The sequence below is a fragment of the Tarenaya hassleriana genome, unplaced genomic scaffold, assembly GCF_000463585.1.
Source record: "Tarenaya hassleriana unplaced genomic scaffold, ASM46358v1 Cleome5, whole genome shotgun sequence".
NCBI classification, from domain to species: domain Eukaryota; kingdom Viridiplantae; phylum Streptophyta; class Magnoliopsida; order Brassicales; family Cleomaceae; genus Tarenaya; species Tarenaya hassleriana.
In genome coordinates, this window is record NW_010967707.1 from 3,011,704 (window position 1) to 3,029,029 (window position 17,326).

At 32.2% G+C, this 17,326-nt stretch overlaps 2 protein-coding genes and 1 long non-coding RNA gene across 4 annotated transcripts in view; 2 read left to right on the forward strand and 1 right to left on the reverse strand.

The window, feature by feature from the left end:
- Window positions 1-62: 62 nt before the first annotated feature.
- LOC104826550 lies at window positions 63-2,493 on the forward strand. The gene is made up of 5 exons (XM_010559303.1): window positions 63-494; window positions 807-963; window positions 1,262-1,476; window positions 1,635-1,808; window positions 1,930-2,493. The coding sequence occupies exons 1-5, from the start codon at window positions 309-311 to the stop codon at window positions 2,014-2,016; spliced, it is 819 nt and encodes a 272-aa protein (XP_010557605.1). The 5' UTR covers window positions 63-308; the 3' UTR covers window positions 2,017-2,493.
- Window positions 2,494-7,540: 5,047 nt separating this feature from the next.
- LOC104826551 lies at window positions 7,541-8,900 on the reverse strand. Its single transcript, XR_773787.1, has 2 exons — window positions 8,567-8,900; window positions 7,541-7,784 (listed from the first exon to the last, which is right to left on the reverse strand). It is a non-coding gene; the product is annotated as an uncharacterized LOC104826551 (long non-coding RNA).
- A 5,657-nt stretch (window positions 8,901-14,557) lies between these two features.
- LOC104826552 overlaps window positions 14,558-17,326 on the forward strand; it is a 3,360-nt gene continuing 591 nt past the window's right edge. The window contains exons 1-8 of one of the 2 annotated variants that reach the window (XM_010559304.1): window positions 14,558-14,742; window positions 15,084-15,142; window positions 15,249-15,375; window positions 15,860-15,973; window positions 16,455-16,653; window positions 16,758-16,803; window positions 17,009-17,084; window positions 17,280-17,321. In XM_010559304.1, coding sequence (XP_010557606.1) covers window positions 15,086-15,142; window positions 15,249-15,375; window positions 15,860-15,973; window positions 16,455-16,653; window positions 16,758-16,803; window positions 17,009-17,084; window positions 17,280-17,321 — 661 coding nt within the window. In that variant the 5' untranslated portion in view covers window positions 14,558-14,742; window positions 15,084-15,085. Of the gene's footprint in view, window positions 14,743-15,083; window positions 15,143-15,248; window positions 15,404-15,859; window positions 15,974-16,454; window positions 16,654-16,757; window positions 16,804-17,008; window positions 17,085-17,279; window positions 17,322-17,326 lie in introns of those variants that run through there. The other variant, XM_010559305.2, reaches the window with a different exon arrangement.

Here is a 17,326-nt window from a genome sequence, read left to right on the forward strand (position 1 = left end):
ATTCGTAAATATCTCAAAATAATGGGAACTTGTTATTTTCGGTGATCCTATAATCTGAAATGATAACCCTAACCTCTTCATTCTCCGGTTTATAGGGATTTCATTGGATCTGAATATCTACGAATTCCCAATCTATTCCCGTAAGAGAATTCTGAATTCCTCAGATTTTTTTGTTCTATTTAATTTCTTCAGAGGGTTGTTTGCTTCCCGGGAATCCGAGGGAAAATCAGGGAAGAAAAAGGAAGGGGAAAAGAGCTGAAGGAAGAAGAAGAAGAAGAAGAAGAAGAGGAGACGGGGAAGCAGATAACATGTCTGCGATAGTTTGCGGGAAGAGATCTCTGTTCGAGGATTTGGCCACCGCTTCGCCTCCCGTCTCCAAGAAAATCCGTTGCTCTTCTTCGTCATCTCCGGTTCGTTTTTCATCTCCGAGTCCGCAGGCTTCTTCGATCCTCCTCGATCAGGTCGCCGCGATTTTCCCCGACATGGATAAGCAGGTGACGATCGATTTTGGTTTCTGTATCTGTTACATCGTGATCGATTTGTTTTGTTATATGTTCATATGGGTCAATTTGGGTGTGGGTGCGATGAAATTGACGTTATTCAAGTAAATTTTGTCTTATTATAATTGGCGGTTAATTTGCAAGCATGTGATATTCGATTCCGGATGCTGCATCGGTTTTATGTTTCATTGTTTGGATTTTGTCCATGCAAATGGTCATGTGGGTCGAAATGTGTTTGTGGAATTAGATCTTTATCATGATTTATCTGTATGGTTATAAAATTAACTGCAGATTTTGTATGTTTAGCTTCTTGAGCGGGCGATTGAGGAATGCGGAGATGATCTGGATTCAGCTATTAGGCGTTTGCATCAGCTCCGTTTGGAGTCTGCAACCAAGAATGCAGATTCTGCTACCAACCTATCTTCTGTCATTCAGGAAACAAATGTTGAAGCTGAACAGCAAGGTAGCTGTGTAGTATACTTTCCTACTCATATTACGCATCAATCTTATCGTCTTCAGTCTTCTTTTTTTTTTTTTTTTTTGCCAGAACATGTCACATATACTTTTGATCCTGAACTTGCATGCTTATTAGAAGTATATACTTGTTGAATATTTTTTTCTGTCATATTTTCCTATCAAATGGGTTTCCTCGTATGCAAATTTTTTATCCCATTCCACCCTGATAAAATTGCTCATGTAGCTATCACTGTGACCCCACTTATGACTTCTGACTATAACTGAGAGTTTTCTTCTCACTCCAGCACCGGCTAAGGAGGAGGTCCCATCAAATGGAGAAGCATGTGCTCCAGATGTCTTGAACTTGGATGGCACTGAATGGGTTGAGCTCTTTGTTAGGGAAATGATGAATTCCTCTGACATGAACGATGCTAAAGCCCGTGCTGCGAGAGCCTTAGAGGTGTTTGAGAAGTCTATTCGTGCACGTGCTGGTGCTGAAGCAATGAAAAGTCTCCAACAGGTGGTTCCTCAATCTATTTGCTGTTTGACCGTGTTTCTTGTCCGTGTCTCTCTCCTCGTTGTCGTTGACGGGCATTCCTTAAATGAGTACTAGATTGTCAAAAAAAATTCAGAAGATGTTTTTTTCCTCACATTGAATCTGATCTCTGTGTTTGACAGGAAAGCATGATGCTAAGGCAACAAGTAGAAGCCGTCGTCCAGGAAAACACTATACTCAAACGAGCTGTGGTGACACAACAGAAGAGGCAGAAAGAATTCGAAGATCAGAGTCAGGAGTTGCAGCATTTGAAGCAGCTAATCACTCAATACCAAGAACAGCTGAGAACACTTGAGGTCAGAATCTTAACCCTCGGGGTTTTTCTTTTTCATTTCCTAACGCCGTGTACATACAAATTGTTGCGCCTCGATGAGATCAAATACCAAAGTTGTTCGAGCCTTTGAACTGATATTGCAGGTTAACAACTATGCTTTGACACTTCATTTGAAACAAGCACAGCAGAACAGTTCCATCCCGGGGCGATTTCACCCGGACGTGTTCTAATTATTACTTGGGGAATCCGTAGTAAGTCTTGGTCAGGGCATTTCCGGTTTTCGGGTTGGATTCTGTCTGTGTTTGTTTCTCTTAACTATTACATGGTTGCGGAGTGATGAGTGAAAATGGCAATGGTGGAAGACAACACATCGTCTGTACATATGATGATGTATGGATGATGGTCGATTCCAAGAGGGCAAGCTGATTTGAGGCGTGGGAAGAGATTCTCGTGAAAGCAGTCCAAGGAATCTTTTATTGGGTCATTTATTTAATTTTGTTTGGCTATCAAAACAATGTCTTACCAAATAGATTCCGGGCTGGTTCGATTTGGTTTGCCTATAGATATGCATCGCATTTAATTCTTTCGTATTGGATTCCACTCCGAAATATTTTGTGGATTTAAACTCATTCAATGAGCAAGAATCCATGGAAGATGGAGTTGTTCGGAATTGTAAATCCATAAAAAAAAAATGTGATTTTTTTTAATCCAAATCGAATTTTATTGTAGTCCTTGTACATATATATATGGACATTGAGAGAGTGTTAAAAAATAATTTTTTAAACATGATTCAAGGATAATTTTGATATTTCAAAAATATATTTTTGACGTTTTTTTAGATTAAAAAAACTAGTTTTTAACGGCCAAACAAAAAATAAGGAAACAATAACAGGAGGGTTCTGACGAATATGTTGATCGCCCATATTATCATATGGTATTCTCTTTTAAAACGTTGGGGGAATCTGCATGGGATCGCAATAAAGTCCAACTGGTCACATCCTTGCACAAAATCACTTGAAATAATTAAATAAAAAATACTACAATTTTTGTCCTTAACGAAATATTCTGCAATATATATATATATATATATATATATATATAGGATTGATCTGGATTAGATAAATTTGATATTATAAAAATTATATCCAATTCATTTTTTTATAATATTTAATTTAGATATCATTATGTATTATTCATTTAATTTAATTTTATATATCGGAACAAAAATATCTACATTTATTATCATTGTTAGTTGTTCTGGTTTTAGAAATATTTAATTATCTTAAAAGTTTAAACATCATCTGAAATTTTAAATTTAAATTTTGAGCATTCCAAATTAAATTTGACCCAAAAAAATAAAATTAATACAATTATAACAACGTAAAGAAAACAATATTTAAGCATATATAAATAATGAGTTCTTTCTAAATGTAAAAAAAAATCATTTACAGTCTATTTTGTAATATTTTAAATAATTATCATATATATATATATATATATATATATATTCTTTTATTTTTATTCAGCAAGCAAAAACATGTGCGCTAAAGGACCATTATAACATCCCATACACGGCTGACGGTTGCAAAACAATCATATACAACTGAGTATGTGATATCATACAACTCGGAATTCACATGGTCCCATGTGATGTGATGGGTTATGTACATTGTTAATTTCCTTCTTAATTTATTATTAAATTTCCATGTTTATTACAATAACAAAGATTCATGCTCATGTCAGTAATATTATATGTGTTTGTTCATACATATATATATATATATATATATATACACACACACACTCTGATTTTCTATATAATATATATACATACATGGAGTGAATGATAGAGATAGTTTTCTTGGTAAGAAGACAAAGATAAGATCAAGAAAGCTGTGGGAAGACATGGCGAATTCAGGATTCTTTTGATTGGTTTTGATTTCGTGATTGCGATCATATATATATATATATATATATATATATATATGGATCGACCGATGATGAAAGCAGAAGGATGATGAATATATACAACTGATCTCTCTCTCTCTCTCTCTCTCATCATACATCTTGTAGAATCTTTATAATCAAGTTATTTACACTAATTATGTCTAAATTATACAACATCATACTACAAGGATATGGTTTGTTTAGGAAAAAAAAACATTTAGATTCGCATGTGCTAGTTCTGTAATAAGAGTGGACAGAGACGGCTATAAGTACATGCATGTGAAATTCAAGCTACATATATACGTACGTATATATATGTACATACGCGTATCTGAAGCTTTTATATATCTATATCTCTATATATATATATAGCGATATCGGTTTTGTTCAATAGATGATCTCGTTGATGCGGGTTTATTGTTTGTTTTCCACTGATTCCAGAATCTTTTTTGGCTGCTGAAAATTTCTGTAATCTGAATTTACAAAGAGACAGAGGTTTGAAAGGAGAGCTTTTGTCAACTTATGATCAGAAAAATATTGCAGTCTCTCCATTTAAAGCTTCATTGCTTTCCTTTAAAAAAAATATATCATGACATAATACACTTTATAATAAATAATAATAAAAACTTCTAACTGGAGTAAAAAAAATAAATGTGGCAATTGTATAGATTAATTTTATAATGAAATACTACCAGTACAAAAAAAATACTAACTAAAAAGAAGAGAACAAATTTTTTTTCTAATTATCATTCTCGTAGAGCCTAATACAATATCATTCTATAAATTCCAAAAATAATAGTAAAAATGGAAGCTCCTAACTGTAAATAAATTTATTACACGCATAAAAAATTAAATGAAAATAAATTGGTAAAATTGTTGGTCCCATCATTAAATGTCGCAAGCATCTATAGGGTACATGCCCTACGAGCCGTCCACCGAAATTTTGTTAGTATTATTAAAAATTAAAATAAATAAAAATCGTATCGCAAAAGATAAGTCGATCGAAAACTAACACATTAGCTAATGTTAATAAAAAAAATTACTAGCTAATTAAAACAAAAATTTGCCGATATTATTAAAAAGCAAAATTTTGGATATAGTGAAAAACATTATATTTGTTGATGTTCATTATATTAATAAAATACACAGAAAAGTATCTCCATTATAAATAGCAGTAAATTAATTATTTTTAAAGGGTAGATGTTAATTCTGTGGATTATACGGAAACAAAAAATACCAAAGAAAATGCATGTAGTAGTATATCAATGATTTAGATGGGAAGTTATAAAGCCGGCCCAACCAAAATAACGTAAGCAAGTTTGCTGAATATTTCATTCGATTTTCTTTTTTTTAAATGTATTCTTAAATATAAGAAAATATATCAAGAAAAGTGTCATTGGATGGATCAAAGATTTAAACTTTATCATTGGCGGAGATGGTTCACATATATATATATATATCCTCTCATATGTATTATATATATATATATATATATATATGTTGAGATCACATCAAACAAAAGGTACTAGTGAACTAGTAGTTGGCCAAGAAAGCGAGAGGGCATTATCATTACACGGTTTACATGTGATCTTTCCAAATCACAAATGGTAGGACATATATATATCATTAGTCGTTTACTCCGTAGAGGTTTTATAATTAATTACTTGATTTGATGTAAATTTAAGAAATCGAATTACTTGTTAAGGTTTGATTTTGGTTTATCTCCAAGAGGGAAGGGTCGCTTTCATCTTACGGGTGTGTATATATATATACACCATAGGAACATCACGAAACTAAAGATTTATACATTATACACACGTGTGTATACATATATATATATATATATATATATGGAGGGAAAAGCAAACATCGTGAATGAGCATCTTCCAAATTAAAAATAACAACTTGGTAAGCATAGGAGGAGGAGGAGAACAAAAGCGGAAGTGTTTTGTATGTGTAAAGTATATCGAAGGTGTGGGGGCATATCATGTAAATTTTGAAAGAGAAACAACAAAAGGGCGCAAGAGCAATAATTCCGCTCTAATGGGGTTCACAACCTTGTCATGTCGCTATTTGCATGCATGCATGCATGCATACATACATACATACATACATACATACATACATACATACATACATACATACATACATACATACATACACTCTTACATACATACATACATACATACATACATACATACACTCTAAATAAATATACAAACATGTAGGAGAACCTTCTCCATTGCTGCGATTCCTCAAACTTCAATTACATGGGACAGGAGTTGTTTCATAAAACAGCAAAGCAAGCACGAGTGAGAAGTGGAATCTTCTTATAAATAAAATAAAAAATAAAAATACTAAATCAAATAGAACCGATTTGATCTAAAAACTAAAAATTTAGTTTGTTTTTCAGTTAAAAAATCAGAATAGAACCCGATCGAACCTAATATAAAAATGAAAACATTAAATAATTTTTTTAATAAAATAAATATGTTTTTAATAAAACAAAACATAAATAAAAAGCACAATAAATATAAATAACTAAACCAAAAAATAATCCAATGGAATCATCTGAAAAATAATTTCCTGACACTTACTTTTAGGTTAAATAATTAAAAGTCATCATTGTGATCCCACTAATAAGATTATCTTAAATCTTTGATAAGTGGAAAACAGCCAATAATTATCCGAAATTACATAAATATAATTTGATCTATTAGCACATATATTATTTTTTGCGCACACTAATTACTTCTAAATCCACCGACCTATTTAAATGCGAGTTCGTATATATAACTATATATTATCAGATACATCATTACTTTCTGAAACAATTAATAGGTTGACCATATTGATAATCATTTATAAAGATCGCTGTACGGTTGAATTCGACCAAAATTTTTGGTTGTACGGTTTTAAAATATGTCAGAGTATTTAAGTTAAATTATTATTTTTTAAAATCGATAATGTCTTGTTAATAACCACTATGATAATGAACTACATATATGTAATGAGTATCATATAATAAGAAATCCAATTAAATCTCCATTTAAAAATTATCCCATTCAGTGAACAAAGTTAGAGGAAAGTAAGTAAATGAGTTATAATGGAACACGACATATTGTAATAAAGACAGCCCACTAAATGTCCAAAACACCTAAAGCTATAACATGACACCTAAATTACAATAATTATTGTATAAATAATTAAGAAGAAAAAAAAAAGAATTCGAGTATGCTGGATTAGGTGCCAACATTAAGACGTCTAATCACATAATTAAGGCGCTTAATACGAGGCTATCTTTTCCTCTCGATATCATTATCAAGGAAAAAAAGTCAAGATCAATAGTTGGAGCATTAATTCTTCTTTGCAGCAGCAACTTGATTTTCATATAATCAAAATGAGGGGTAATTATACGTATATTACTGAATAAATAAAATATATACAACGTCAATTTACTCTTTCTTTAACTATGTGTCTGCAAAATTATGTGTGGATCCACCTTCTTAGTTATGGGGTCACATGCCCCCATCATTTTTATAAAAAAAATGTTGATAATAAAATTTATATGACTTGCATAAATTCCAATAAAAATAATTGGAAACCTGTTAACCTTGATTTTTTTTTTTAATTTAAGAATTAATTTCTGAACAAAGCAAAGAGGAAACTGTTGCAGCGGAAGAAAGGAGGCATATAAGAACTTCAACAGAGACTAAACGAATCACACAGAGGATTAATTAGTGTATGTTAAAACAATATTGATTATTAATATTAAGATATGACATCTTTTACTATCCAGACTGTCCACGACCTCAACTATATATGTATATATTGAATATGTGGTCCATGATCTAAAATTAATGTTCAAAACAACAAACTTAATTATATACATACATATATATATATATATGTATGTATTTGTATATGCATATTCGACTCTAAATCATTGCTGTAACTTTGGATGGATGAAAGGGATATATCATACATAGATCATGTTACAATCTGCGTAACATTTCTTTCATCGTTAGATAATTTCACACCCACATGGAAACTGAAAAAAAAAAACATGAGTTAGTTATCTGAAAGACCAAACGTATTGAGAAGGCAACAAAAACATATAACATGCAGAGCAAACCCTTATATTACGACGGATTAAAAATCTATATTATATATATATATGAAGGATACATAATCTATGAATTAATTATAGCATTAAATCTCAATTAGAACTTAAAACCTTATATTATAACGGATTACATTATACATATATAGAGATGAAGGAATATTACCTCAATTATAGCATCGGAAAGTTAGTATGCATTAGGAAGTTTGATTCCATAGTAAAGATCCATTGATAGGAAGAATAGGTATCGAGAACAAGTGTTTATATATACACTAATGTTCATAAAAATGTCAATATATTCAATAATATGAAATTAAATTTATTAAATAAACTGTAATCTGAACAGATCTGAGTTTAGATTCACATCACATACAGGAGACAAGCAGAACCCATACCCTTAGATAAAGCTTCAAGGATTGATCGATCCGATCAATATCAACCCTAATTTCGTATAAATACATATACATAATCAAACCCAGACCATAAACCCTCCAACAACAAAAAAAGAGAGAGAATTTATTTAGGGTTTTCCAGTGTAGATCCACCAAAAACCATTCATCCACGTATGCGTTTTGCTTGGACCGAATCATTAGTGACAAAATTAAAATTTGAAAAACCCCATATGTTTTTGAAGAAAAACATCAGATCTATCCGTAAATGATTGAAATAGCAACAAAAATCATTAAACAAAATAAGAGAAAAGGCAGTACCATGAACCGATCGGTCGTATGAACACTGTATATATTTGGCCCTGCCTGTATTTTCCCACAGCTTTATTGAACCGCGAAATTCCGACAAAGATCGAAAACTTTTTTTTTTAAACATTCCCATGTATAAACGGAAAACGATCTGAATCAAGAGACCCAAATCGAAATGGGAACCGATCTGAGAATCGAATAAGCAGTTCAAGAAAGCTGTGGAAGAATACAGAGAGGGACATTGTCACTGTCGTCGATCGAAACCCTAGAGAGTAGAGACACATCCGGAAGGGAGAGGGGCAAAACTGTAATTTCAGTGGTTTATGGAGAGAGAGAGAGAGAGAGAGCGGGGGTTGTGTGTGTATGGGAATGTAGGTTTTGAGGGGAAGAAGATATTTATAAAGGAGAAGGGAAGGGTCTTTTTACCACCAATCCCGAGGAGAATATTGGGCTCTCAGATTACTACTCTTTCATTTTAATTTCCCTTTATTTATATATATATATATATATATATATATATATGGCATGTGCGTGGTAAACTTTAATTACCACCAATCCCGAGGAGAATATTGGGCTCTCAGATTACTACTCTTTCATTTTAATTTCCCTTTATTTATATATATATATATATATATATATATATATGGCATGTGCATGGTAAACTTTAATCGAGATCTGTATATGCTATATATGTGTATGTATGTACAGATTCGAACTACTGAAGTCTTTTGTCGATGGTCTGTCCTGTGGTTTTTTTTAGCATGAGAGTTTATTTTTTTTTACTATAAGAGATTATATTTGTTTTACATGAGAACTTGAAAAAATTCTAAAGTTTTGATTTTAGATTAATGAATCATCCCAATTTAATTACTAAAAATAAATATCGAGATACAATAGTGTTGTTTGATATTTATTAAAAAAAATTAATTTAACTGAAAATATCTCCACATATATATAAAATCTAATAAAATTAATTATCGTCAATGGAAATATCAACGATATATATCTTTTTGAGATAGTTTGAATTACTTTACACGCTTTAGTTTGGATTTCCCTTTTGTGTTTTTGCATATGTGATATATATTTTTTTTACATTTTTTTGAAACTATAATATCTTTCATGAAAATCTCAAAATTATGGATTTTTACGTGCTATCATAGAAAACAAAATTTTGAACCACTGAACAACATCTTATCAAATATAGAACATATCTATTTTAAAATCTATTTGTTGTACCTTGGATCATTAGAGATCTATTTTATTCATAATGTATATCATATAATAAAATGAATTTTAGATATTCGAAGGTAAAGATTCATAAGAATCATCATAAATTAAATCAGATAATAACTATTGACGTATATGTATGATACATATGTATAGAATATATGTAAATATTTAATCATTTTGCCATTAATATATGTTACTCATAGGCAATTAAACAATCAATATGCTCAGATTACAGAGAGACGTTCCAGATCTAGAATGTCAATTTAGAGGTGATACTTGCTTTTCTTCGTTTTTTTTCTTTTTGTAATTTCAAAGATCATATATATTCCACTACCATTAAAATCAGCCTTCCTTAATTAAATTTATTTATATAAATTTTAGAAAATTAATACTAATTCCGTCAGTTCATTTTCCATGAAACCGAACTAATACCTCTATTTTTTCGTGCTATTAATACCCCAACTGCTAATATTTTTCAATATCCATCAATATATATATATATACATATTATATATATATATATATATATAAATTAAAGCATTTATTTATGAAAGTTAACGTGCTCTTGTGCTACGCGAAGCATTTCATGCATCCCCACAAAACCAAAAAAGAAATTGACTTCTTTTGGTCCACGTTCCTTCAAACGAAACGACGCCGTTTCCTACAAATCCACGTTCCTTCAAACGACGCCGTTTTCCTACGAATCCACGTTCCTTCAAAAGACTAACAAATTTTGTCTCCTTGTTTTTAATAACCACACAAAAACCTAAAGCCATGAAAAAAGCATTTCTGATACAAAGACAAAACAAACTGTTTCAATTAACACAAATGTCAATACATACATATATATATATATATATTAATATATATATGTATATGAATAATTGTTGGGAAGGGAGGGAGATGGGCACATGGAGGCATGTGGGGAATGGGGCCAATGAAAGAGGGGAAAAGACTATTACAGCCCGTCTTTGCCGGGTCGGATGTCTCTCTCTCTCTTTTCTCCTTTTCACAATTTAAAAAATAAATAAATAGTTTTTTTGGATTTTGTTTGTTTATGATCGCAATGCTTCTCCTTTGTTTCTCTTATACAACTTCGATGTGTCAGACTTTGCCTCCCTTCTTTCTATTGCTCCTCACTTTGATTTTTGCAAAAGAGTAGTAACCCAATGCTACTCGCAAGATTTTGTTTTTGGGAAATGCAATTTATATATTTATTACATACTATAATAATAGATTAATAGTTTTTTAACATAAGAGATCAAAGTTCGGTCCATATTATTTTGATGTATCATCCCATCACCAAATTCTACCAATCTTGATTATACAAAAAATGGTTTAATACAGAAACATTTTGATGGACATATGAAAAAAAAAAGTGTTTTACCATTCGATCATATTCCAATTTCCAATCACCACTAACTCTGTCGCAAATACAACTAATTTGAAATTCGCATCATTAATATATTTTTATTTATTGAAAATTAAATCCGAATCAAACTAATTGGGTGGCAAAAAATAAATATCTGCCTATTCATTACAAGACCCAAAGTTGTAAACTGAATTAGGTGGGCATGGGCACACCCGTGATTTTGGATTTTCGGGGTCATGTTTCCACTAAAACGTTGCTTCAATCATTTCGATTTGATGTGATGATATTATACACTACGAAACAGACTTCAGTGTAATATGTGTGTGTGTATATATATGTGTGAAAGTTTAATTGTACGTATTTCTGTACTATATTGACCTCTTGCTGATTGGAGAAAAGATGACTCCATCATTTTTAATTATTATATGAGTTGGAAGACAGAAACATTTCGCTATTTGTTTGTTTTTATACGAAAAAGAAATAAGAAGAGACGAATATTCTTGTTAATTCTAAGGCCGGTTCAACCTATATAATCGATACTTTGATGTAGTTTGGCTTAAATATAATTTGAATTATAGAAATAATTAATGTTGTGTTCTTCGTTGGATTATAAATGCACAAAAACTTATACCATCAATTTTAAGTTTTTTGAATCTAGTAATTCGATCGTAAATCATGTTATCGTTTTTTTTATTAAGATTTTTTAATAATATATTTTATTTTAGATTATAAATGATTAATGCGAAAATATATATTTTGGATAGATTCGATTCAAATCAACGAACTATATTAATTTATTAAATTTAATATAATATTGTCTGTATGATTTCATATATACATTTATAGTGCCATATTTGTAATGTATTCATCTTATATATATATAAGAAAGATTATTCACAATTAAAAAGAGGAAAACACAATTCAAACTATATTTCCTTACAAACATAATATATGAAAAAATAATGGAAACAAACAGCTGGAGAATTGGAGAAGGTGAGCAAGTACAAGATCAAACCATAAACCGGGTTAAATTGAGACCGGTTAATACCGGTTAAGTAGGGGAGTGGTTAAGAGCGCACGTGTACAAGAAATAGGGACAAAGACATGGAAAAGGATGATGTATCTTTTGTCAGTATTTCACTGACACCTAACCAAACACACACACACGACCCGACCACCTTTTTCATTTCGATTTAACCCACAATTTTGTCTTCCCCTTCTCTCTCTCTCTCTCTCTCTCTCTCTCTCTCTCTCTCTCTCTCTCTCTTCTCTCTCGTTTTTTTTACCCTTAGGAAACCTTCCACCTTTCACCATTGTTAGACCAACACAATAACTAAAAGCAGACCATTCTAATTTCGGTTCCATTTTTAACTTTATTATTTTCAGATTCAAGTTTTTCGATTTCTATAAAAAAAAATATTATCCTTTGATCTTTTACATCTAAGCCTAATTCAAAGTTTTTAATTAAAAACATTTATCTCAAAAAGATTGTTTATTTATTTTTATATTTGATTAAAACTTGGTTTAAAAAATCATTTTTAATTGGATTCAATTCAATAATGGCTATATATTATTCGATTTGATTTAGTTTGATATTTGAATTCAAAAATATGTTTTTATATAAACCATCGATATTGTGATTTCTTTTTTGTTGAACTTATTCACAACAATTTTCAAGTCTTTTTCAAAGAGTTCACGGTGATTATATTTTTTTGATAGTTAATGGTTATATCATTTGGCTTTGGCCGATCACGAACAATCTTTTTATTGTACGGAATAAAGTAGATGGTTTAATTTTTCAGATTTTTTATTTATTTTCTCAATGTTATTTTTGGATATGGTAACGGATATATCTTTTTTATTTTCTATTATTGCATCCCGTTTTCACATAAAAGATAGATAAGTGGGTAACATCCATTATCGTATTTGAATGATGTTTTTACTGCACGCTATTGTGAAAATAAATAAAGAGAGATTGCCACATCGTGTAATTATATAACCATGATTATTCGCAACTCAAATTTAATGGGCCAAAAAGCCCATTATCTCAAAAAATTATATGGGCTAACAGGCCCGGTATTGTGCTCGCCTGCAGAGAGACCGTGAAATATTTTGAGGTTTTGTAGATTGAATAAAATAAAATTTATAGTTTCTTTTATTTTGAATTTTTGATTTTAGTTTTAATTTTTAGTTTTTAGTTTTTAGTTTTTGGAATTTAAATTTTATAAGTATGTAAATCTAAAAATTTATAGCTTTTGGTTTTTAGTTGATTTTTTTCCATAAAATAGATTTCCGTGTTTTTAGGAAAACCAATTTTAAAAAAACTTCAGCCTTGAATGGTGGGAGTTTTTAGAGTTTTTAGAATCCAAAAACAAAAAAAAATAACATTCAAGTTTTTACAAAATTATTTTTCCTAAAAACTTGGAAAGTCATTTTAGTGAAAAAATCAGTGAAAAACCAAAAGTTACTTTTTTTGAGTTTTCAAATATTATAAAATCCAAAAGCCAAAAACCAAAAACTAAAAACCAAAATCCAAAAACTAAAACCAAAAACTCAAAATAAAAGCCATCTCCATTCAAAGCCTTCATTGTCGGGTTTTTCAGTTTTTAAAATCCAAAAACTCCGAAAACTACTTTCCATTCAACACCTTAATAGAAGAAATTTATTTTTAATTTTTTTTCCAAATAATAGTAATATATTTTTTACACATATATATATATATATATATATATATATATATATATATTTGGTAAACATATATATAATTAATTTCTATCAAATTTTTTATGATTAATATTTTGGGAGTGAAATAGATTAACTGTCGAAATGGATATAAAGGAGGAGATGGAAAAAAAATTAATATAGAGGTAGATTTTTTTTTTATACATTGGGGAACCCCGTGACTACCTACCCTTATAAACGGAGACGAACTGGCCACCACCCGCGCCTAACAGTCTCCATGGACCTCAGTCCGCCGGACCTGGCCACCAGGCGCGCCTAACGCTCGGGCCGTAGTTGGGCTTAGGCGCCTGCGGGTCAAACCCCAAGCCCACGCGCACGAGCCTGCAATACACGCGTAGGAGGTAAATCACCCCGTTATAACAGGCTGGCAGGTGAGCAGGTCAGAGGAAGTGAGACGGCGAGGAATCGAACTCCCCATCTCATGGATACTCCCCATGCTCACTACCACCTGACCTGGGGGCGAACCACTAGAGGTAGATTTTGAAATCCCTTTCACTCCAAGTCGAAAAAATCTCGATCGTTTTCAATAGTTGAGGTACAATTAAAAGTATTAAAATACCTAGAGGACTAAATTGCAATAATAAATAGATAAAATAATGGCCATTATTTCTATAAAATTAGGGTTTTGTTTTTATTAAATAAGACTCACTGGTGTTTTCTGTTTCTCGTTTCCATTATCTTCCACTGCGGAGTAGCCGGCGACGCCTTCATCGGCGAAGAAGAGCCTCCGATTACTTCGTCTACAATTTCTTCCTCCTCTCTGCTCAAACAGATTATCTCCTGTCTCTTGCTTTGTCGGCCTTTTCTCCTGTTCGATTCGAGATCGATTTGGATCAATTTCTCGGTACGTCTCTCCGTGTTTACTCGCTAAAAGTGATTTTATGCCATGATCACGCTGTTTGGTGCGAGATTAAATGGTCGAACATATCAACGCACTGGCTACATCAAATTTTTTTTATACCATTGTATTTTGCCGGAAGATGCACGGAACGTGTTCGTGAAGATGCCTGAACGAGAGAACCGGCATAGACTTTCTTAGAGAAGCAAAAAAAAAAATCACTTTTGGGCTGATGGAAATTTCAGTATGGAATGGAGTTTGAACTGTGAACCAGAGGTTTTAATGTTTAAAGTTTACTCTTGGATTTTTTTTTACATATTTCTTAAGCTCATCGGTATTTTGAACAGGAATGAATCTATCCCCGTTCAAGAGAGATATCGATGAGCTCATACACGAGTTTGTGGAGGTCCTTCATGCTTCTCTCCTCTGCGTTTGTTAATTTCAAAATCCATCTTATATTTTTGCTTTCCATGTGGCTAATATTTTCCGTCGGTTGTGGTGTTAATTTTCAGGGTAATTTGAGTACGTTTGATGATATGAAGAGGGTGTGGCTTTCTCGAAAGTTTTCTTACATTTATGAAGCCAGTCCTCGAACCAACTTAGCCTTTTTCATGCAGTCTCTATATGCCTTTGCCATTGGTATGTCTAGCAGTTGCCATTGCTGAATGTGAGCACCTCCCATAACTTAATTTTCTTGTAGTTGTAAATGAAACGTAGAATATCGTATGAAACTTCGCCTTTTCTGCTCTGGCAACTCTTGTGGAAGAGAAATAGAAGTTCTACATTCAGGAAGATATACGGAAGTCAATTGGTTTACCGGCCCTCTCTTTGTCACGTTTTGATGTTTTGGTGCATAATTTGACATGAAATTCTGTATTCTCTCTCAGTGCACCTTAAAAATTCTGAAAGTAGGTCTCGTATTATATCCTTAGAACGTGCACATGTTCCCATGTTTATTTGCCTTTCTTTTGTTTTGGCTTCATTAACTTACAAGCATAGTACCGTGCTTTGTTTATCATTTGGAAACACTGATCAAACTTAAGCAAAGGGACGTAGCTGCTTCCATTAGCCTTGAGAGTAGTTTTAATCATGCTAAACTGACCAGCCTACATTATCTTTTCAGGTCATATAGTTAGTACCGATTCTTTGTCACGAAGACTTGGAGGGCTATATTGTCTATATTGTCTCCATGAGATCCAACCTTTCAAACTTAAGTTCAGAATCTATATCTCACTTCGTAAGTGTTTATAGCTTATATATATCTCTTCGTTTTAGTGAGCTTTATGTGAGCTATGAAAGACTGACCCATTGTTCTATCATTCTTATCATTTTCGTTTCTTCTAGGTCGAAGGATTAGAAATCTGAAAGCTGTCGTGATTGTTTAGTTGGATTGAATTTCTGTCCCTCGAATTAGGACATGAATTGTTGTTAGCTGGTGTTGACAGTGAACCAGAATGAGCGTCTTGGTTAGGTTCCAGGGGTCAAATTAATACCAAAGACAAATAGGGGTTTTCAGTATTAAGCACAGGCATAGTATTAGAAGAATCTCGTTAAAAGGTGCCCTTGAAACCAGCAAAGAAAGAGGATAATAGTTTAAAAGATGGAAAACATAAGGGCTGTTGTTGGTGCTTGGAATTTTTAAAGTATTATTGTCTCTTAGAAACTTGGAGGTCCCATCCTTTTGGTTATACCGAACTTGCGAAAATTTTATCTTACAGAAGAGCTTGGGAAGCTCAGAGATCTTTTAAAAGAGGCTAAGGAAATGGGTGTGGAGGTAGCTGCTGTCGTGGCTAAACAAATGTTTGAGAGAAACATGTTTATTTTTGGATCTGTGGATTTGAAGGAAGCATCAGCAGCCGAGAAAATTAATGAAACAACAGAGCTACAGAACCGCTTTATGCGAGTTGCTTATGAGAAGTATGTTCTTATACTTGTATTATTTATGACATCGATATTTGTAGGAATTACAAAGCGTGGTTCCAAAATTATTCTAGTAACATGATGTTACCTTTGAAATTCAGGATATTTGCCAACTCCCCGATCGAGAAATTTCTTCACCTGGACATGGTATGAAACACTCTACTCCTTTCAGAATTGATTGACATGCCCCAAGAGTCGCAATGCATGTAAATTTTGTTTAGAAAATCATGTACGGGATACCCGATGATCGAACATCGTGTTAGACGATGGGCAAAAAGCATGATATTTTCGGAGATTCCCTGCTCGTATTTGTGTTTATTCCCCCTTTAACATAAAAACACGGTGCAATCAGGGTAAGGAGGTTGATCTGGATGCCATAAGCAAGATGTCCAAGGAATACGCAGAGACCAAGAAGCATGCTATCGAAGGTACACTCTACTTTCTATTAAACAAATTCAATCAAAATCCATAGATAACTTAGGTGTGAAATTTTGATTTCTGAAGGGTAAATGCACGCAGCCAGCCACTAACATATGCATATATATATATATATATATTATTGTGCGTACATGTGTATGTATATGTCTGGTTATGAACCGTCTTTGTTCATGGGTCTCTTGAAGTGGCAAGCAAAGTAGGGGAGGTGGAGGGGATAAAGCACATATCGGAA

Bases quoted from the DNA above. Each gene is read 5' to 3' on its own strand.
- LOC104826550 (XM_010559303.1), top strand. From the start codon at position 309: ATGTCTGCGATAGTTTGCGGGAAGAGATCTCTGTTCGAGGATTTGGCC. The intron at 495-806 runs GTGACGATCGAT...TTGTATGTTTAG, and splicing joins TCCCCGACATGGATAAGCAG to CTTCTTGAGCGGGCGATTGA. The intron at 964-1,261 runs GTAGCTGTGTAG...TTCTCACTCCAG, and splicing joins TGTTGAAGCTGAACAGCAAG to CACCGGCTAAGGAGGAGGTC.